Below are 21,801 nucleotides of genomic sequence, written 5' to 3' on the forward strand. Positions count from 1 at the left end.
TTTGCATCCTGAACAATTTTCCTGGCAGTTGTGGCTGAAATTTTAGTTGGTCTACCTGACCGTGGTTTGGTTTCAACAGAACCCCTCATTTTCCGCTTCTTTATTAGAGTTTGAACACTGCTGATTGGCATTCTCAATTCCTTGGATATCTTTTTTATATCCCTTTCTTGTTTTATACAGTTCAACTACCTTTTCCTGCAGACTGACAATTCTTTTGCTTTCCCCATGATTCAGAATCCAGAAACGTCAGTGCAGCACTGGATGAAAGATGCAAGGGTCTGTCAGGAGTCCAGAAACTCATTGACCTTTTATACACACACACTAATTACAAGCAAACAGATCACAGGTGAGGATGGTTACATGGTTACAGATCACATGGTTACCTTGAATAGCCATTCAAACCCGTTTGTTTCAACTTGTGTGCATGTTATCAGGCCAAAATCACCAGGGTATGTAAACTTTTGATCAGGGTCATTTGGGTAGTTTCTGTTGTCATTATGATTTAAAAAGAGTAAACACAGTTGATTGATAATAAATGGCTTCAGCCAAACACTAACCATGAGTGAAAGAAAAGTTTTTGTGTTATCATTCATATTCTCTGAAAAATAGCCAAGAAATCATAAATTCTGCCAGGGTATGTAAACTTATGAGCACAACTGTATATTATTTATTTATTTATTTTGCAGAGGCCAAATCACGGAGAACTGTGAAAAGACCATGGAGCCCAAATGAAGTGAATGCTGTCATGAAACATTTATCCTATTCACTTTTCTTAAAATGTTGTTGTTTTTACAAAAAATTACAAATAAATGTATTTTATTGGAGAATACAGAAATTTGGCTTTATTTCCACTGGTACCATGTTTCTGGTGTAGTTTTAAGGCACACTCCCTGATGCAACTTATTCCCATCTCATTGTTAAGGATTTTTTAAATTTATACTTTTGCCATTTATTTTATTTTCATTTCTTTTTCAGTTTTGTTTTGGTTTTTATTGATTCATCTTTTTACTTTTTGATTGATCCTGTTTGATTTGTACAACTTGCTGATTTTTAATCATTGAACTTTCTCCACCAAGGCTAATTTTACATAATTTGCCTTTAGCCCCAATCTATGCATGTTGCATGATATAGCAGTGGCTCAATGTAGCACTGTCCTTAGGTGTGCATGTTTCTTCTGCAGGTTTAGTGGCAGCTAAACATTTGAAACAACCTTTTGTTGTCCGATTGCAGTCAGATTGTCCTCATAATCAAGGGTTAGTTAGGCTTGTATGTGTGTGTATGAGTGATGTCCAGTGAAACCCAGATTGTCCTCATAATTAAGGGTTAGTTGACTGTGTGTGTGTGTGTGTGTGTGTGTGTGTATGAGACATTTTTTGCACAGTTTGTCTGAGTGTTTGTTTCAAACTCATCTCTATATTATTTTGTTATCTGTTGAATCACATTAAAGTTTGTTTCACTTTTCACAATAACCTGTGGTGTGTACAGGTGTGTAGTAGAGGTGTGTATTACAGGTGTGTAATACAGGTGTGTAGTAGAGGTGTGTAGTAGAGGTGTGTATTACAGGTGTGTAATACAGGTGTGTACTACAGGTGTGTATTACAGGTGTGTATTACAGGTGTGTAATACAGGTGTGTAATACAGGTGTGTATTACAGGTGTGTAATACAGGTGTTTAATACAGGTGTGTAATACAGGTGTGTAATACAGGTGTGTATTACAGTTGTGTAATACAGGTGTGTAATACAGGTGTGTATTACAGGTGTGTAGTACAGGTGTGTATTACAGGTGTGTATTACAGGTGTGTAGTACAGGTGTGTATTACAGGTGTGTATTACAGGTGTGTAATACAGGTGTGTATTACAGGTGTGTAGTACAGGTGTGTAGTACAGGTGTGTATTACAGTGTGTAATACAGGTGTTTAATACAGGTATGTAATACAGGTGTGTAGTCTTGGTGTGTATTACAGGTGTGTAGTACAGGTGTGTAATACAGGTGTGTAGTACAGATGTGTAATACAGGTGTGTATTACAGGTGTGTAGTGAGGTGTGTAGTACAGGTGTGTATTACAGGTGTGTACTACAGATGTGTATTACAGGTGTGTAGTGAGGTGTGTACTACAGGTGTGTATTACAGGTGTGTAGTACAGGTGTGTATTACAGGTGTGTATTACAGGTGTGTAATACAGGTGTGTAGTACAGGTGTGTAGTACAGGTGTGTAGTAGAGGTGTGTATTACAGGTGTGTAATACAGGTGTGTAGTACAGCTGTGTAATACAGGTGTGTAATACAGGTGTGTAATAGAGGTGTTTAGTACAGGTGTGTAATAGAGGTGTTTAGTACAGGTGTGTAATACAGGTGTGTAATACAGGTGTGTAGTACAGCTGTGTAATACAGGTGTGTATTACAGGTGTGTAGTGAGGTGTGTAGTACAGGTGTGTATTACAGGTGTGTACTACAGATGTGTATTACAGGTGTGTATTACAGGTGTGTAGTACAGGTGTGTATTACAGGTGTGTATTACAGGTGTGTAATACAGGTGTGTAGTACAGGTGTGTAGTACAGGTGTGTAGAAGAGGTGTGTATTACAGCTGTGTAATACAGGTGTGTAATACAGGTGTGTAATAGAGGTGTTTAGTACAGGTGTGTAATAGAGGTGTTTAGTACAGGTGTGTAATACAGGTGTTTAGTACAGGTGTGTAATACAGGTGTTTAGTACAGGTGTGTAATACAGGTGTGTATTACAGGTGTGTAGTGAGGTGTTTAGTACAGGTGTGTAATAGAGGTGTTTAGTACAGGTGTGTAATACAGGTGTTTAGTACAGGTGTGTAATAGAGGTGTTTAGTACAGGTGTGTAATACAGGTGTTTAGTACAGGTGTGTAATAGAGGTGTTTAGTACAGGTGTGTAATACAGGTGTGTAATACAGGTGTGTAATAGAGGTGTTTAGTACAGGTGTGTAATACAGGTGTTTAGTACAGGTGTGTAATACAGGTGTGTAACGTGTTTATGCAGTATTATGATTATAAAGCCACAGATGCAGGAAATTTCAGTTTCTGCTGGGAGATGTGGCAACAATGTTTCACGTGATTCGCTGTCTATCTATAACTCCTCACCTGTCTAACTCCTCACCTGTCTAACTCCTCACCTGTCTAACTCCTCACCTGTCTAACACTTCACCTGTCTAACTCCTCACCTGTCTAACACTTCACCTGTCTAACTCCTCACCTGTCTAACTCCTCACCTGTCTAACTCCTCACCTGTCTAACACTTCACCTGTCTAACTCCTCACCTGTCTAACACTTCACCTGTCTAACTCCTCACCTGTCTAACACTTCACCTGTCTAACTCCTCACCTGTCTAACTCCTCACCTGTCTAACACTTCACCTGTCTAACTCCTCACCTGTCTAACACTTCACCTGTCTAACTCTTCACCTGTATAACTCTTCACCTGTCTAACACTTCACCTGTCTAACTCCTCACCTGTCTAACACTTCACCTGTCTAACTCCTCACCTGTCTAACACTTCACCTGTCTAACTCTTCACCTGTATAACTCTTCACCTGTCTAACACTTCACCTGTCTAACTCCTCACCTGTCTAACACTTCACCTGTCTAACTCCTCACCTGTCTAACACTTCACCTGTCTAACTCCTCACCTGTCTAACTCCTCACCTGTCTAACACTTCACCTGTCTAACTCCTCACCTGTCTAACACTTCACCTGTCTAACTCCTCACCTGTCTAACTCCTCACCTGTCTAACACTTCACCTGTCTAACTCTTCACCTGTATAACTCTTCACCTGTATAACACTTCACCTGTCTAACACTTCACCTGTCTAACTCCTCACCTGTCTAACACTTCACCTGTCTAACTCCTCACCTGTCTAACACTTCACCTGTCTAACACTTCACCTGTCTAACTCCTCACCTGTCTAACTCCTCACCTGTCTAACTCCTCACCTGTCTAACTCCTCACCTGTCTAACACTTCACCTGTCTAACTCCTCACCTGTCTAACTCCTCACCTGTCTAACACTTCACCTGTCTAACTCTTCACCTGTCTAACTCTTCACCTGTCTAACACTTCACCTGTCTAACTCCTCACCTGTCTAACTCCTCACCTGTCTAACACTTCACCTGTCTAACTCCTCACCTGTCTAACTCCTCACCTGTATAACTCTTCACCTGTCTAACTCTTCACCTGTCTAACACTTCACCTGTCTAACTCCTCACCAGTCTAACACTTCACCTGTCTAACTCTTCACCTGTCTAACTCCTCACCTGTCTAACACTTCACCTGTCTAACTCTTCACCTGTCTAACACCTCACCTGTCTAACTCCTCACCTGTCTAAAACTTCACCTGTCTAACACTTCTCCTGTCTAACTCCTCACCTGTCTAACACTTCACCTGTCTAACTCTTCACCTGTCTAACACCTCACCTGTCTAACACTTCACGTTTCTACCTCCTCACCTGTCTAACTCCTCACCTGTCTAACACTTCACCTGTCTAACTCCTCATCTGTCTAACTCCTCACCTGGCTAACTCCTCACCTGTCTAACACTTCACCTGTCTAACTCCTCACCTGTCTAACACTTCACCTGTCTAACTCCTCACCTGTCTAACACTTCACCTGTCTAACTCCTCACCTGTCTAACTCTTCACCTGTCTAACACCTCACCTGTCTTAACACTTCACCTTTCTACCTCCTCACCTGTCTAACTCCTCACCTGTCTAACACTTCACCTGTCTAACTCCTCATCTGTCTAACACTTCACCTTTCTACCTCCTCACCTGTCTAACTCCTCACCTGTCTAACACTTCACCTGTCTAACTCTTCACCTGTCTAACACTTCACCTTTCTAACTCCTCACCTGTCTAACACTTCACCTTTCTACCTCCTCACCTTTTTAACTCCTCACCTGTCTAACTCCTCACCTGTCTACCTCTGGACCTGTCTAACTCCTTGCCTGTCTAACTCCTCACCTGTCTAACACTTCTCCTGTCTAACACTTCACTTGTCTAACTCCTCACCTTTCTAACTCCTCACCTGTCTAACTCCTCACCTGTCTAACACTTCTCCTGTCTAACTCCTCACCTGTCTAACTCCTCACCTGTCTAACACTTCTCCTGTCTAACTCCTCACCTGTCTAACTCCTCACCTGTCTACCTCTGCACCTGTTTAACTCCTCACCTGTCTACCTCTGCACCTGTCTAACTCCTCACCTGTCTAACACTTCACCTGTCTAACTCCTCACCTGTCTAACACTTCACCTGTCTAACTCCTCACCTGTCTAACACTTCTCCTGTCTAACTCCTCACCTGTCTAACTCCTCACCTGTCTAACACTTCTCCTGTCTAACTCCTCACCTGTCTAACTCCTCACCTGTCTAACTCCTCACCTGTCTAACTCCTCACCTGTCTAACACTTCACCTGTCTAACTCCTCACCTGTCTAACACTTCACCTGTCTAACTCCTCACCTGTCTAACACTTCACCTGTCTAACTCTTCACCTGTCTAACACTTCACCTGTCTAACTCCTCACCTGTCTAACACTTCACCTGTCTAACTCCTCACCTGTCTAACACTTCACCTGTCTAACTCCTCACCTGTCTAACACTTCACCTGTCTAACTCCTCACCTGTATGTTTATCTTATGAAATACCATTACAAACCAGACTGGCAAGATTTAATAACAGACCAATTTACTGCACTCTCTCTCTCTCTCTCTCTCTCTCTCTCACACACACACACACACACAGAAATAACTGTAAAATGTTCTTGAGAAACTTCGGGGGTCTGTCTGAACTTGTTGGCTCCACCGTCACAGAAACCCAACAGATTCCTGAGCATGATTGGCTGAGAGAGGCGGGGTCAGGGCTGCTTTTCCCACACTCTGATTGGCTGGTAGCCTGCAGCTCCTCACCTTAACCACATCAGGCATTTCAAAATTCAGTAGCAGAAAGCGAGTGAGAGATAAGAAGCTATAAATTGATAAGAATTGAAAAGGGAAAGCAGACGAGTGCTTGAGGAAATCGACTAATTACGACGTCGTGAGATCTTCATTTACACACACAGGTAACTGCTGCTACACAACACTGAGTGTCTATTGCATCTGTGTGTCGGATTCATTATTGTTTACGATGTTATCACGCGATAGGAAGGATTGTCTGATGTGTCATTTAGTAGGCACCCTAAAAATCCCTATATTTGGAATCTTGCAATAACGGTATTGAGTTGAATATCACAATATATCGTATAACCGTTTATTAGCCACACACCTGTGTTTATTTTAGCATGTGTTTTTACTCTTCATTTTTATAAGTTTTTAATAGAACTAATGCTTTAATAAACATATTTATTAAACTCTTATCAATCAGTTAGCGTGTCACTTTCACAGTGCTAACTGCTGGCTATATATTTAGTCATTTTCATTTTTAGTCACATTAATGCCACTTATTTTAAAGCTAATTGGCATAACGTTATTTAAGTTAAATACGCAGTTTTGTCTTTAGCAACATTAACTAGCATAACGTAGTTACTGTCACTTAGCAATATTGACATGATGTTACTGTCCAGGATTAGCACTGTAACAGACAAACAGTTAGCATGTTGTTCTTTATTCGCAATATTAGCATCCACCAAAGAGTGTGGTGTGACTTACATTATGCTAATGGTTAGCAGCTTGTACTATTACTATATTTATTATTATCATTATTATTATTAATATTCTTAAGCCTTGCTAACTGAGCGCTGATGTGCAGGCATGAGTAATCGCTCCATTGCATGGTGGCTCAGACAGATCGGTCTGCCGCAGTACACACAGACCCTGGAGAAAGAGTATTATGGGCTGGAGGTAGGCGTGGCTTCATTCACACATATCACAATTTCCATTAATGTGCAAAGTTCTGTTTAAATGCCAGAGGTTCTGTCTCAAATCTCACACTGCACACTACATCCTGTCCCATGACTCTGCCCCCTCAGTGGTGAGTAGGTGTTCCGTGGATCTGCACTTTATGTTGGTATCATCACATCCCACACCGCTGCAGAACAGAACACCATATGAGACACCTGTCTGTCTGTCTGTCTGTCCATCTGCCTGCCTGTCTGTCTGATTGTTTTTCTGTCTATCTGTCTGTCTGATGTTTTTTCTGTATGTCTGTCTATCTGTCTGTCTGATTGGATTTATGTCTGTCTGTCTGTCTGTCTGTCTATCTGTCTGTCTGTCTGTCTGTCTGTCTGTCCATCTGCCTGCCTGTCTGTCTGACTGTTTTTCTGTCTATCTGTCTGTCTGATGTTTCTTCTGTCTGTCTGTCTCTCTGTCTATCTGTCTGTCTGATGGGATTTATGTCTGTCTATCTGCCTGTCTGTCTGTCTGTCCATCTGTCTGCCTGTCTGTCTGACTGTTTTTCTGTCTATCTGTCTGTCTGATGGGATTTCCGTCTGTTTGTCTATCTGCCTGTCTGTCTGTCTGTCCATCTGCCTGCCTGTCTGTCTGACTGTTTTTCTGTCTGTCTATTTTTATACATCCATAATGTGTTGTCTTTGTGTGTGTGTGTGTGTGTGTGTGTGTGTGTGTGTGTGCGTAGGGTCTTTTGATGGTTACTGATGGTGATCTGATGTCGATGGGTGTTGAAGATGCTGATCACAGAATGACCATATTAACTAATCTTCAGAAACACCAACAGAGATTACAGTCAGGTACACACACACACACACACACACACACACTACCATCTACAATTTAACATAACACAGGCACAGGCCATAAACTCAAACACAACTTTTGTATAATGAGAACATCCTGGTGTTTGGGTTCTCTATTCATTTCTCCCTGTGGTACCCAGGTCCACCCACTGTCCACTGTCTGTCCTCCACACTGCCACGTGGAGAAAATTTCCAGCCCAGAGGAAAAAAAGTCAGCAGGAAGTTCTCTCTCAGTTCATCTGACCTGTTTCGCCAGAGCATCATCCCACGCTTCAGTCGCCGTAACAACCACACCCTCTCTATCTCCTGCACAGATCTCCTCCCACTTGACCAGCAGCATCACACCCTCACCATCAAACCCAAGAGCAGGTAGAGTCCGAGTCGCCGTTCTTTTTACAACAGCTCTATCATACTCTGGATCAGAACCAACCAGAACAGGACAGAGAGAGCGGGTCATGTAATAAATTAATTCATAATTAGTACTAATAATTATAATTAATTATAATTAATTTAAATTAATAATTAAAATTATTTAATTATTTATTTATCTTTGAAAACATAAATCCTATATAATAAATAATTCATTAAAACAATATATTTGGAAAAATTAATACAAATGAATTAAATAGCAATAATTAAAAAAAATTCAAGTAATTAAGAAATAAGTGAATGTTAGTGAGTATTATTTAAAAGCGCGTGTAACAGCGCCTCCTGGTGGCTGGTGCTTCTCTCTCTTTAAAAAATAATGCGGAGCACACACACACACACACACACACACACGCCTGTTCTCTCAGATGGGCGTGGCTGCGTGAAAAGTGGTGTTAAACGACCCTGATAAGAAGAAGCCGCTTTATTACCTGTAATGTCAGACTTTGTGAACTACATCCTGTAATCTCTCCCGCTATTGGCTGTTCCTCCGGACCATTCACACGCACTTCCTCATGTCCGCTACAGGGCTGATAAGCGGCGATAGTGTTGTGCAATCGGGGGTTGCCAGATTATGTTTTTCTAATCCTTTTAACCCTAACACTAATTAATTCGTTTTTATCTGTCTATCTAGAGGAGATTTGTGAGACTTTCTGTGATATAGCAGTTGCCCTTACAGCAGTTTTAGTGTAATGTGTGTGTGTTTTTTTTGCACTTTCAGGGTGTGTTATTGCGCTCACTGTGTAAGTGCACTAAATATCACTCTCCATATAGTGCATTAGAAACTGATAGGAGACACTGCTCCTCTCTCCAGATGATATCACACTAGGAATACGAGCTTAACTTCAAGGTCAGGGTCTTTTTCTGTTTTAGAAAAAAAGGGGTGTGGAACTTTCACTTAATTTGTCATAGTACCTTATATATAAAGTGTAATAATAATAATAATAATAATAATAATAATAATAATAATAATATGAAGAAGATATTTCAGTACAATTGATTAATGATTAAAATAGTTTACGAGTGTGTGTGTGTGTGTGTGTGTGTGGACTTTTGTGCTGCGAGTGTTTTCACTGAGAAGTTCATGATAAACCCACATCTCCCTCCAGGCTCACATTCTTCCCAAAAGACATCAGCGTCTCATTTGCATGTTTTTCTGATTATTTCCGTGTCCCACTTTCACAAAGTGTGGTTATTTTTCACTGAGTGTTAGCGATGTGATGTACATCGCCCTCCACAATTATTGGCACCCCTGGTTAAGATGTGTAAAAAATTTTTTTTAACTATATAGAACCACAATGCAAAAAAAAGAGAAAAAAATATCCCACATTAACTAATATTTTTTTTTACATCAAATCATGTGTGCCACAATTATTGTTACAATCCCCTTTTGCCAACAAGACAGCACTTAATCTCCTCCTATAACATTTCACAAGACTGGAGAATACAGAGAGAGGGATCTTTGACCATTCCTCTTTGCACAATCTTTCTAGATCATCCAGAATCCCGGGTCCTCTCTTATGCACTCTCCTCTTCAGCTCATCACACAGGTTTTCAATTGGGTTGAGGTCTGGGGACTGAGATGGCCATGAGAGGAGCTTGATTTTGTGTCGCTGAACCATTTTTGTGTAGATTTCACCACATGTTTTGGGTCATTGTCCTGCTGAAAGACCCAATGACGACCCATCTTCAGCTTTCTGACAGAGGCCATCAGGTTTTGATTTCAAATGTCCTGGTATTTCAAAGAGTTCATGATGCCATGCACTCTAACAAGGTTCCCAGGGCCTTTGGAAGAGGAACAGGCCCACAGCATCACAGCTCCTCCACCATACTTCACAGTGGGCATGAAGGGCTTTCCCCATACTCATCTTTTGTTTTTCGTCAGACCCACTTAGAGTATTTGTTGCCAAAAAGCTCTATCTTAGTCTCATCTGACCAAAGCCCACAGTCCCAGTTGAAGTCCCAGTACCGCTTAGCAAACTCCAGACTTTTACATTTGTGATTGTAGGTGAGAAAAGGCTTTTTCCTTGCACGCCTCCCAAACAACTTCTCTTACCATCCTCCTCACTGTGCTTGGTGAGGAGATAAACTCGGGTCCTCGTCCAGCTTTGTTTGTCACTGTTCCAGTTGTTTTAAACTTCTTAATGATTCCTCTGACTGGAGATATGGGCAAGTTTAGGCGAGTGGCTATTTTCTTGTAGCCATTGCCTGACTTATGAAGGTCGACACACATCTGCCTTACCTGAATAGGGTGTTCTCTTGTCTTTCCCATGTTAAAGAGTGGATAAGAGAAATAGGCCTCTGTGTCACGTCATATTTATACCCCAGGGAAACAGGAAGTCATGAATTATTAATTAAAATAATAATAATAAAAAAATAAAAAAACTTTAAAAACTACAGTAAAAATTACAAAAATGCTTCAGTTACATTTATTTTATAGGAATTGTTAAGGGTGCCAATAATTGTGAAACAGGTGATTTTATTAAAAAAAATAAAATTATTTTGTAGTCATTGATTTTTTGTATTTTTTGTATTTTTCTCCAATTTTCAGTGTGAGATTATGCTTCTGCAATAAAAAATGAATTTATTAGAAGCCTAAGAACACATCTTAACCAGGGGTGCCAATAATTGTGGAGGGCGCTGTATGTATCTGTGTTTATTATCGATTATAGAGCTGTGATTATGAACCTCAGCAGAAAAAGAACAAACCCTGTCCTGATTTTTCAGAAATTAAAGGGAAATTCTCGGGTTTCTCCCCATAGATAAGAAGAGATTTATTCGTACATGGTTAGTGTGAGCTTTTACACAAGTTGACGATTCATGCATGAAAAGATTAATACCACCTTCACCCTGATTCTGAAGCTATTCACAGCTAATCATCTACATGGATCACTGCAGTGCTATATCTCTGGAACATCATGTTAGATCATGAGAATTCACTCAGTCAGAGACTAAGAGCTCCATCCAGAACATTCAGTAAAAACCTGTGATTTTACTTTATTTCTAATAATTATAAAATATAAAAAAGAAAGTGAGCAGTCAGAATTTAGGACAAAATAAAACTGATCATTCAGCTATGAAAACAGAAATGGAGGTGTATAAGTGGAGGATGAGTCGATCTGCACAGAGCCGTAAATAAACACTTCAGCTGGTGGAGGATTTAGTGCTATCTTCTTCTTCTTATTATTATTATTATTATTATTATTATTATTATTATTATTATTATTATGACTAATGAATATTTGATAGAAGTGAGTCAGGATAAATTCTTTTTTTCAGCTTTTACCCTGAGCACTCATTTCATGCTCCCAGCTCTCTGTGCACTTTACCTTTTATGGAGTTTTGTGGGCGTGACTAAATGCAAATGAGCTGCATCAGAAACATGCCTTGTGTTTTTAAACTGATCAACACACACACACACACACACACACACTTTTGCAGGAACCTTTGTGTGTGTGTGTGTGTTATTACAGTGTTAAAACTTCACTAAACCATTATACCCCTTTATTGAAGTGCACTATACTGGGTAATATACACCAGTAGCTCCCTACACACGATGTAGTGAACTATGTTGTGTACTAAGGGGAAAGTTCCGCACTCCCTACATCAGTGACCCATGCAGGATTGACCCTGAGCTTCTTTTTCAGATGTAAGGGGCAGGAAATGCTGTGAACTCCTCCTGTAGGTTCCAGTGTGTGTGTGTGTGTGTGTGTGTGCACTTAAAATCACTTAAAATTTAAAGACCTTTTTTTCCACTTGTAGCTAGTGTCATTAATGACGTCTGAACCCTGATTGTGCTGAGAGCTGGTGGATCCAATCTGGCAACCCTGAGTAAGGGGGTAATAAAGTCAGCAGTGTGGTGGAGAAACAGCCTGTAGGCACATAATCAAGCTGACACAAGTCCAAGGCGTCGACATGCTCGCTCAGGCCGAGGGAGCTCAGAGTCTCCGAGCTCAGACAGGTAGGGGGAAGACAGGAATCCGGGGAATGTGAGAGAGACAGAGAGGGACGAGGCTCTGAGACGACATGGACACTCCTGTTTTTTTACTTTCCTGGATTTCTGTCATGAATCGTTGTATGGATTATTAATATGTCTGAACTCTAACACTGTGTGTGAGACTGTGTTCAGGTGAGTTCGGTCCTGTTACTGTGTTTTTTGTTACTTACTGTTTCAGTGTGTGTGTGTGTGTGTGTGTGTGTGGGAACCTGCAGCAACACTGTTAATGATTGTCATGAAGTAGAGCAGCACCACGCTAAAACACAGCAGAATTAACACTGACAGCTCTCGGTAGTGTTCATTAATACAGCTGTAATGGTAGTGCTCTAATAGTGTGGAACAAACACCTACAGAAACAGCTGGACACTAACAACACCTACACTAACACCTACAGAAACAGCTGGACACTAACAACACCTACACTAACACCTACAGAAACAGCTGGACACTAACAACACCTACACTAACACCTACAGAAACAGCTGGACACTAACAACACCTACACTAACACCTACAGAAACAGCTGGACACTAACAACACCTACACTAACACCTACAGAAACAGCTGGACACTAACATTGTTTACCTTGACAATTAACATATAACCTATCAGTTAACACTTACACTAACACCTATACTGTTTAATTAACACCTACACTAACACCTATACTGTTTAATTAACACCTACACTAACACCTATACTGTTTAATTAACACCTACACTAACACCTATACTGTTTAATTAACACCTACACTAACACCCACACGGTTGAATTAATTTATATACCCATACTGTTATTGTGTTGAATTAACACTTACACTAACATACACAGTGTTAAAGCTGTGGTCTCTGTTTCAGCGCACAAAATAGGAAATGATATAAGGAGGCATATGGGATGGACGCTGTGTTTCCTTTTTCCTTTTTGGATGCTCAGAGTGGGAAGGAAGTCCTCTTAACACCACTCCTGCCGGGTTCCTGAGTGTTTGTGTGTGTGTGTGTGTGTGTGTGTGTGTGAGTCAGACCTTCAGCATTCCCCATTAAATGAATTTCCAACGTCTAATAAACTTCCTGTTTAAACAAAGCCCGTCTTGCAGTAGCGTATCACTGCCTTGACTTTACTCACCTCCATCGAACAGCTGGATCAGGGTGTGTAACTTTAACATCATCAACAACTATCATGTGTTTTACAGCAAGAGGAGGAGTGTGGGAGTCTTCATCACTCAGGTGAGACACATCCTGTATCACATTAAAACTGTTAGAGTTGTTTCCTTTTTACTGAAAATTTTTGGCCAAAATGGACATTAACTAATTGAAAAATTTCAAAATGTTCTTCAGGTGTTTTCGAGCCATAAAAACATGGACTGTCTGAAGAAAGAACTGGAAGAGGAGCTGAAACTCAGCACTGATGATATCAGGAGTCATGCCTGGTATCACGGGCAGCTACACCGAGAGGTGTGTGTGGGTGTGTGTATTGACATTGTTACAAGAAGTGTGTGTGAGATGGCAAGACTAGGGCAAGGTAGGGGTGTGTGTGTGTGCGTGTGTTTGTGTGTGTGTGTGTGTGTGTGTGTGTGTGTGTGTGCACGTGTGTGTGTGTGTGCATTTAAGCCCTGGGTTCAATCACTGTGTGTATTAACTTTTTGTGTGTTTATCAATAGTGGAGGGTGGAGTAGGTGTGTGGCAACAAATTTGGCTTCACTAAGGTGTGTGTGTGTGTGTGTGTGTGTGTGTGTGTGTAGGGAGCAGAGGAGCTGTTGAACAATGATGGAGATTTCTTGGTGCGAGACTCAAGCACAGGTGGAGGTGACTACGTCCTGAGCTGCATGTGGAAAAAGCAGTCCATGCACTTCAAAATCATCCGCATTGTCCTCCGGCCAAAACAGGTACACCTACAGTTCTCCTACCCAATCAGGTACACCTACAGTTCTCCTACCCAATCAGGTACACCTATAGTTCTCCTACCCAATCAGGTGCACCTACAGTTCTCTTACCCAATCAGGTACACCTACAGTTCTCTTACCCAATCAGGTGCACCTACAGTTCTCTTACCCAATCAGGTGCACCTACAGTTCTCTTACCCAATCAGGTACACCTACAGTTCTCCTACCCAATCAGGTGCACCTACAGTTCTCTTACCCAATCAGGTACACCTACAGTTCTCCTACCCAATCAGGTGCACCTACAGTTCTCCTACCCAATCAGGTACACCTACAGTTCTCTTACCCAATCAGGTACACCTACAGTTCTCCTACCCAATCAGGTACACCTATAGTTCTCCTACCCAATCAGGTGCACCTACAGTTCTCTTACCCAATCAGGTACACCTACAGTTCTCCTACCCAATCAGGTACACCTATAGTTCTCCTACCCAATCAGGTGCACCTACAGTTCTCTTACCCAATCAGGTACACCTACAGTTCTCCTACCCAATCAGGTACACCTACAGTTCTCCTACCCTGTCAGGTACACCTACAGATTTACCCAATCAGGTACACCTACAGTTCTCCTACCCAATCAGGTACACCTACAGTTCTCCTACCCAATCAGGTACACCTACAGTTCTCCTACCCAATCAGGTGCACCTACAGTTCTCTTACACAATCAGGTACACCTACAGTTCTCCTACCCAATCAGGTACACCTACAGTTCTCCTACCCTGTCAGGTACACCTACAGATTTACCCAATCAGGTACACCTACAGTTCTCCTACCCAATCAGGTACACCTACAGTTCTCCTACCCAATCAGGTACACCTACAGATAGACTAGGTACACAAGACAGATCACCTACAGTTCTAGGGCTCAAAAGGGTAACCAGGTACCAGACTGGTGCATCTACACTTACAGATCCCCAACTTAAACATATACACCCTCTCTGGTACACTTACAATCATGTGACCTAAACAGACACACCTACAGTAGATGAATCTGTTCTCTGGACCAAAAAGATACATCTAGTGTTTTGGCTCAAAAATCAAAAGAGGCCAAAAGAGGTTGACTATGGCTTCCACAGGTATGGTCACAGTCTGGTCCAACACTTGCTTCTTGCTCATCCATCAATCATCAAGACCATTGAGAATTTCATCAGATGTGTTGAAACAGGCTTGAACAAGTATGTACTTGAACATGTGGCTCACACCAGAGATAATTCCACCAAAAAGATCTACACTCATATACTGTATCTCTGGCCCAAACTGCAACACCTTCAAGTCTACACTCTATTGTAACACTCCTGTTTTGACTCATGTGTTAATCATAGACTCTGTTGTGAGTTTCCTTGGATTAGAGCAGGTAAGGTGGTATACAGTCACACAGAGGTAAAAGAGGAAAAGCCCCAAGAAGGGTTGTGTATTTCTACTTCCTACCAAAAGCGACTAATGTATTTCAAAATGACTTTTAAACTTTCCCTGGTTGATTTGCTCACTCCACTTCTTCTTGGATGAAGGAGAAACCCTCTACGGTACCCAGGTGTTGATCAGGTATGTTGGATGTAGGATAAACAGGGGCCAGGGTTAGGAAACTGTGATTCAAATGATTGTATATAAGAATTGTGTGAGTTTCTACATGTGTGTGCATGTTTGTTTCCGCTAGGGTTACACAAGGGAGCTGTTTCAGTTTGAGAATGATCAGTTCGACAATATCGCCGCTCTGGTGCGCTTCCACGTAGGTGGACGTAAGCCAATATCACAGGCTTCTGGGGCGGTCATCACTCACCCAGTCACACGCACCCTTCCTCTGCGTGTCATCAATGAGCGTCATGCAGCGAGGTTGTCAAGCACAAGTTCTGCAGCAGCACCACAAGTGTCAACAGTGAAGGGCAAGAGGCGGAGCTTGAGTTCCACACATATGGACATGCTTCAGGTCAACAGCTACAACCTGCTCAGGTATATTTTTAAAGGGGTTCTAAAGGTGGTGTGAAATGTGTGTTTTATGTTGCGGTAAGCATGAACTGTCAACATCAAAGTATTTTCTGTTGTTATGGAAACCAAGCAGGCCACTGTTTTAACATCAGTTAGTTTTATTTCATTCACTCTGCTAGCTGTTTGTGTTAGTAACCTAACTAGCTGATGTGTTTAAAATAGTGTAATTATGTTTATTGTGTGTGTGTGCGTGTGTGTAGGAGTGGCAGTCAACCTGCTAATCTAGAGACAGTAGGAAGACCATTACTACAGTCTGCGCAATCAGACAGCAACCTTCGCCCAGGTATATACATGTATCCACACACACACACACACACACACACACACACACACTCTTTAACCTGATCTCCTTTTGTTTCAGCTGTTCCCCAGAGCACTCCAACACAGGATCCTCCCTCCCCGGTGTTTCGTACAGGCAGCGATCCTTTACTCAGCCCTAGCTCCACCCACTCACACACTCCCAGCCAATTAGCAACAGGAGGCTGCACGCTCCGTGGTTCTGATGGACAGCTGCATTCTCGGGCTCCACCCAAACCAATCCGAGTTTCCACCCTGTTTCCAGCAAAATCGCCAACCATACCACGGATCGAGGTCAACCCCGCCTCCCTCTATGATGAACTTGTGCCTCAGGTGTGTACCTGTGTTCTTTTAAATTCTTTTAATCCTTTTATTCATGTAACAGGACATAAGAATATTTCTGCATGACCCTTGACCCAGGTCCCTCAGTCAATGCTGCCCAAAGGTCCAGCAGCTCGTCTCCGTGCTCAAGAGAAATGGAGCAGCCGGGCACGTATCACAGAGACTAGCTTCGCTTTTCTTGAGGCTCAAAGAGATGAGGAAGAGTGGGAGGCAGAGGTAAAGAAGGAGGAGAGAGACAGAGAGACAGAGTTTGTCAGAAACGGAGATGACTGGCGATTCCTCCGTCCTGAGACAGAGACGACCTCGTCCTTTCGCCTGGATGCATTCCGCTCACTGCTGTTGCCCGACAACAACCGACCACTGGAACAGAGTGTACTGTACTCAATCAAAGAGCTGTTCGCTCGCACTGATGCTAACACCACTGCTCTGCACATGCTCAGTGTGGACTGCCAGGTGATACCTCACTCAAACACACACACACACACACACACTTGTCTGTCCACTAATAATCTTCTGAGTAGGCATGCATCAGTGTTACATTTCCATCAAAAGCAAAACCCTCATCCCTATTTATCTTTGGACACCAGATAACCAACTACCAAGTAACCAACCTGCTAACCACTAAGCTAAGTCAACTTTTGAAGATGTGTCATCATGGTCAATAAAATCAAGGGAAAGCTAATCAGATTAAAGTAGTTAGCTATGATATTCTTTTGAAGAACATGTATGTCTATCACCTTCAAATTAGTTTGTAGGAAAATGTCCAACATGTACTTCCAAAAGTAATTGTTACACGGAAGCAAATGTCACTTGTTAATCCACACATCAAGTGGTTTGGTTAGTCATGAGCACACTGTTGCTAGGCAACTGCATGCCAAGCTAATAACTTTAGACCTCAGCGTGCTTGATGTGGAGACCTTGTCTGAGAGGGTTGCACAAAGATGAAACCACTTTTGCAAGCTTCCAGGCTTGCATACTTTCTGAGGTTTTGTACTGGCTACCACATATGAATGCTCCAATCACAAGCTTTGTTGTATAGTGTATTTTTTCCTGGCGTTAACCCAGATGCCATGTGTGCAACACGGAGTGTTAAACCTCTGCATAGTCTGTTTACTCCGCAATTCCTAAAGCTTAGCCGAAGGATTTGTAAAAGCAAGCCAAACATCGTTTCCATGTGAATCTGAATGACTCAGAAGTACCACAGTAGTGGACAGTTTTTATGGTATCTTCTTATAAACGCTATGTCACACTATACATTTCTGGTGGCCATGTTGTTCTACTCTTAAATTGACTCTAATATTTCATTTCAACTGCAAAATGGCTACCTAGCTGTTCTACTGTGTCTATAGAGAATATTCCTGAGTAACTGGCGGTTGTCGGGTGTAAATCTTTGCTCTTCAGGTGGCACGTGTGACGGGTGTGACAGAGGAGCAGAAAAGAATGATGGGAGTGAACTCAGGACTGGAGCTGATCACACTGCCACATGGGAGCCAACTCAGACAGGACCTACTGGAGAGACATCACCTGTTAGCGCTGGGCGTGGCCGTGGATGTGCTGGGCTGTACATCGTCAGTCAACCAGAGGGCGCTGGTGCTCCATAAGGCCATCCAGCTGGCTCAAGCTCTGCGCTCTACTGCCCACGACCTCTACGCCTTCAGCGCTGTCATGAAGGCCCTTGAAATGCCACAGGTTAGAGTCAAAGCTGCACCATGAGTATTTACATATCCAGAACTAATGCTGGAATGGAATTCGACAAGGTTTTCATGAACATCTACATTCACACAAAATCTCTTGTTTTGCTAATTTTTGTTTTTGCTATCCCCAACCTAGCAGGATGTCCCCACAGAATCAAAACACTCTTGTATTCATATCACCATGGAGATATTTCTTCATTACAGACAGATACATGCTTTGCCACACATATGTTTCAGACATGTTTCTCATACCAGTTTCTACAGATTCATGACCCTAAAGCAGAGGGGATATATGGGTAGTGGTTGCTCAAGTGATTAAGGCTCTGGGTTGAAGATCGGGATTCAAGCCCCAGCACTGCTGGGCCCCTCAGCAAGTCCCTTAACCCTCACTGCTCCAGGGGCACTGTATCATAACTGACCCTGTGCTCTGACCCCAACTTCCAAAGTTGGGAAATGTGAAGAAAGAATTTCAGTGTTGTAATGTATACGTAACAGATAAAGGCTTCTTCTTCTTCTGGTATACTGTAAAGTCCAGCTCTGAGGCCGATTGTGTCCTGCAGACAGATGCTAACCAGCCCAGAGCATCTTATTATGTGAAATTAAGTTGTCTTTATTTGTCATATATACATTACTGCACAGTGAAATTCTTTCTTCGCATATCTCATCCTTGAAGATCAGCAATAATGCAGCACCCTTGGACCAGGGTGGGTTGGGGGCCATGCTCAAGGGCCCAACAGTGGCAGCTTGGCTGTGCTGGGGCTTGAACCCCGATCTTCCCCTCAACAACCCAGAGCCTTAGCCATTTCAGCTACAACCACCCTTCTAATTCAGAATGTATTGTTAAGAAGCTTGTGTTTGAGTCACAGCCCTTCAGAGTGTCATAGTCTGAGGTCAGCAGCCCCTGAGTATGAGTGTAAATATACTTACATTTACACCATTTGGAAGACTCTCTTTTCTGAAACAGCTTCTCATTTACACACATGAGCAGGTGAAGGTCAAGGGCCTTTCAGGGGAAGTTCAGCAGTGACTGTTCAGCAGTGACAGACATCCAACATCTTAACCACTGAGCTGTGTGTAATCTGTAGTGTGTGTGTGTGTGTGTAGTTGGTCCGGTTGGAGATGACATGGAGAGTGTTGAGGAGGAACCACACAGAGAGTGCTGTGATGTTTGAGAAAACCCTGAAGCCCTTCATGAAGGCACTCAGTGAGGGTGATGGTGTGTGTCTCTTAATTTTTTTTTTTTAAACCAGCCAAATGCAGTAGTAGGAATGTGTCTTCACCCCAACACCTTTCATTTTATTCCCTTCTACAATTCACATGAAAGAGTTGAACAGGGATCAAGACCACAGTTCATGTGAGAAGCAGGCAAAAGATTTCAGTGAAACAAAACAAGCACTTAAAAAGTAATGTAGCAGAACATGAAAAAATTGAACCACTTCAAATTGTTAATATTAAGAATTAAATATTAAGAATTTAAAGGTAACTGTCATGAATTTTGTTGTCAGTCGCTAAATTGGAGAAATGCAAACAAGAAGTTTTATGTAACCGGACAAATCTTAGTTTAATAAATAAAGTAGGAAAATACACTGAAGCCTGTTGCGGATGCTCTGTGATATTAACATTACCTTTTAACTAACTGCACTTTCAGTCCCATATCTGATCACATCATTATCTTGTGTAACCAAGAGTGTGTAGGATAAAGCTTTAATGTGTGTGTGTGTGTGTGTGTGTGTAGAGTCGGTGTTATCTGGCCCCCTGTCCCTGCCCCACATGGTGCCGTTGTTAAAGCTGATGGAGGGAGAGGACGGAGTGGAGAACAGTGAGAGAGGCTGCCAGCTCCTCTATAACATCCTCCAGACCTCACGCCACACTGCTGATCATGCTAACGATTACCAACAACATGCACACACACTGCTGTCAGGTACACACACACACACACACAATGATGCCTCAATGCTACATCATCTAAAAGAGTAAAGCACATGTTTATGTGTTGAGCGTCCGAGCGACGTGATTGGCTGTCTGACGTGTCCGTTTCCCTCTGCAGCAGGTTGGGAGCCGATCCCGGAGCTGCTGGAGGTTTTCCGCACTGAGTTTGCCCTGCGTCTGTTCTGGGGTCATGCCGGGGCCGAGGCAGGCAAAAAGGACCGCTATGAAAAATTCGACAAGATCCTCAGCATCCTCTCCGACAAACTAGAGCCTGCTTAGACCTCTGACCTTTCATCTCACACCATGACTGTGAAAGCAGGAAGTCACTTTTCTCTGACTGGATAATAGACATGGAAAGCTTTTCTCTGATTGGATAAAAACAGTGGGAAGTTTTTCCTGATTGGATAAAAATGTTGGAAATTTTTTTGTCTAATTAGACGGAATTTCAGGAAGTTTATTTCTGATTGGACAGAGCCAAGGTGAAGGTTTCCCTGATTGGATGGATGGGATCCAGTTTGAACTGGTGGAACTGGCTCCAGTTTGTTTTTTTATACAGTAAAATCTCTTATGACTGGAATTGATTCACAGAACACGTATGAAGTTCATCTGCTGTTTACCGTCAGGTTCAAATGAACCCAGGAAAAACAGACAGAACACAATAAACCATCATCCACCAAGTGTGTGAGTGTGTGTGTTGTATGTTGGTGTGTATGTTGATGTGTGTGTGTATATGTGAGTATGTTGATGTGTGTGTGTGTGTTTGTGTGTTGATGTATGTTGGTGTGTGTGTTTGTGTCCTAAACAATGTCAGTCCTTGTCCCTCCCTGTTTATAAGATTTTTTTAAACACTGGAAATGATATGTTTCTTTTGAGAACAAAAAAATAAAACGTTTAATATATCAATCGAAGCTGCTGAATTAATCCACTCTGTCCTTCTCAGACAGGAAGCAAAAGGGTGGAGGGGAGTGGAGCTTGGCTGTGTCCCAATAACCTCACCAAGTCCCTTCACATGAGCTCTTACTTCCTGTCACTGTCCTTATAGCTTTACATCTGAACTGTGAACAAAACAAAACCCCAGGAACAGAGACGTTAAAGCATGATCCTGTTACAGCAGATCAGAAGTTCTGGGAATTTAAAGCATCCAGAAGCTGGAACTTTGTGCAAACAGACAGATAAACTCAGGTGTCCAGGGAAAACAAAGCAGACAATGTTTAATGAAATTCCTGGAATATTCCATAATGTTAATAGTTTTATTTTAAGAATAATTCTGAAGACCTCCTGAAGATCTGGTGTCTGGTGCCATCACAGTTGAAATATCAGGAAGTATTAATAGCCTCAAATCTGAGACAGAAAAACCATGTACTGCGTCTGCTCCTTTATAAAGTCATGGCATCCTGAAGGTTTAATGCATTAATTCAATCACACGCTAACACGCTATACGAGGTTTTTCTGTGCTGTTTAATTTCTTAATTTCACACCATTTATTTCAACAC

At 42.1% G+C, this 21,801-nt stretch overlaps 2 protein-coding genes across 5 annotated transcripts in view; one reads left to right on the plus strand and one right to left on the minus strand.

Annotated features, from left to right (window-relative positions):
- Positions 1-8,666, minus strand: part of LOC131347128 (proto-oncogene vav-like) — a 36,275-nt gene extending 27,609 nt beyond the window's left edge. Inside the window, exon 1 of the mRNA XM_058381035.1 lies at positions 8,563-8,666. The gene's annotated coding sequence lies outside the window, so the exon portion shown is untranslated. The remainder of the gene's footprint in view (positions 1-8,562) is intronic.
- Positions 5,919-21,175, plus strand: sh2d3a (SH2 domain containing 3A). Of its 4 annotated transcripts, none has more exons than XM_058381038.1 (15): positions 5,919-6,076; positions 6,763-6,854; positions 7,588-7,699; positions 7,846-8,074; positions 13,318-13,351; positions 13,463-13,579; positions 13,867-14,010; positions 15,718-16,010; positions 16,247-16,329; positions 16,408-16,676; positions 16,764-17,138; positions 18,087-18,374; positions 19,484-19,595; positions 20,115-20,300; positions 20,430-21,175. In XM_058381038.1, exons 2-15 carry the CDS (start codon positions 6,765-6,767, stop codon positions 20,585-20,587), a joined length of 2,490 nt encoding a protein of 829 aa, XP_058237021.1. In that variant the 5' UTR covers positions 5,919-6,076; positions 6,763-6,764; the 3' UTR covers positions 20,588-21,175. The 4 variants fall into 4 exon arrangements, with proteins under 4 accessions (XP_058237021.1, XP_058237020.1, XP_058237022.1 ...); XM_058381037.1 differs by having other exon boundaries at positions 20,427-21,173; XM_058381039.1 differs by lacking the exon at positions 6,763-6,854 and having other exon boundaries at positions 5,947-6,076; positions 20,427-21,173.
- The last annotated feature ends 626 nt before the right edge of the window (positions 21,176-21,801 follow it).

Source organism: Hemibagrus wyckioides, linkage group LG26 (assembly GCF_019097595.1).
Source record: "Hemibagrus wyckioides isolate EC202008001 linkage group LG26, SWU_Hwy_1.0, whole genome shotgun sequence".
Taxonomy (NCBI): Eukaryota; Metazoa; Chordata; class Actinopteri; order Siluriformes; family Bagridae; genus Hemibagrus; species Hemibagrus wyckioides.

Bases quoted from the DNA above. Each gene is read 5' to 3' on its own strand.
- sh2d3a (XM_058381037.1), top strand. From the start codon at position 6,765: ATGAGTAATCGCTCCATTGCATGGTGGCTCAGACAGATCGGTCTGCCG. The intron at 16,330-16,407 runs GTATATACATGT...CTTTTGTTTCAG, and splicing joins AGACAGCAACCTTCGCCCAG to CTGTTCCCCAGAGCACTCCA. The intron at 16,677-16,763 runs GTGTGTACCTGT...CCCTTGACCCAG, and splicing joins ATGATGAACTTGTGCCTCAG to GTCCCTCAGTCAATGCTGCC.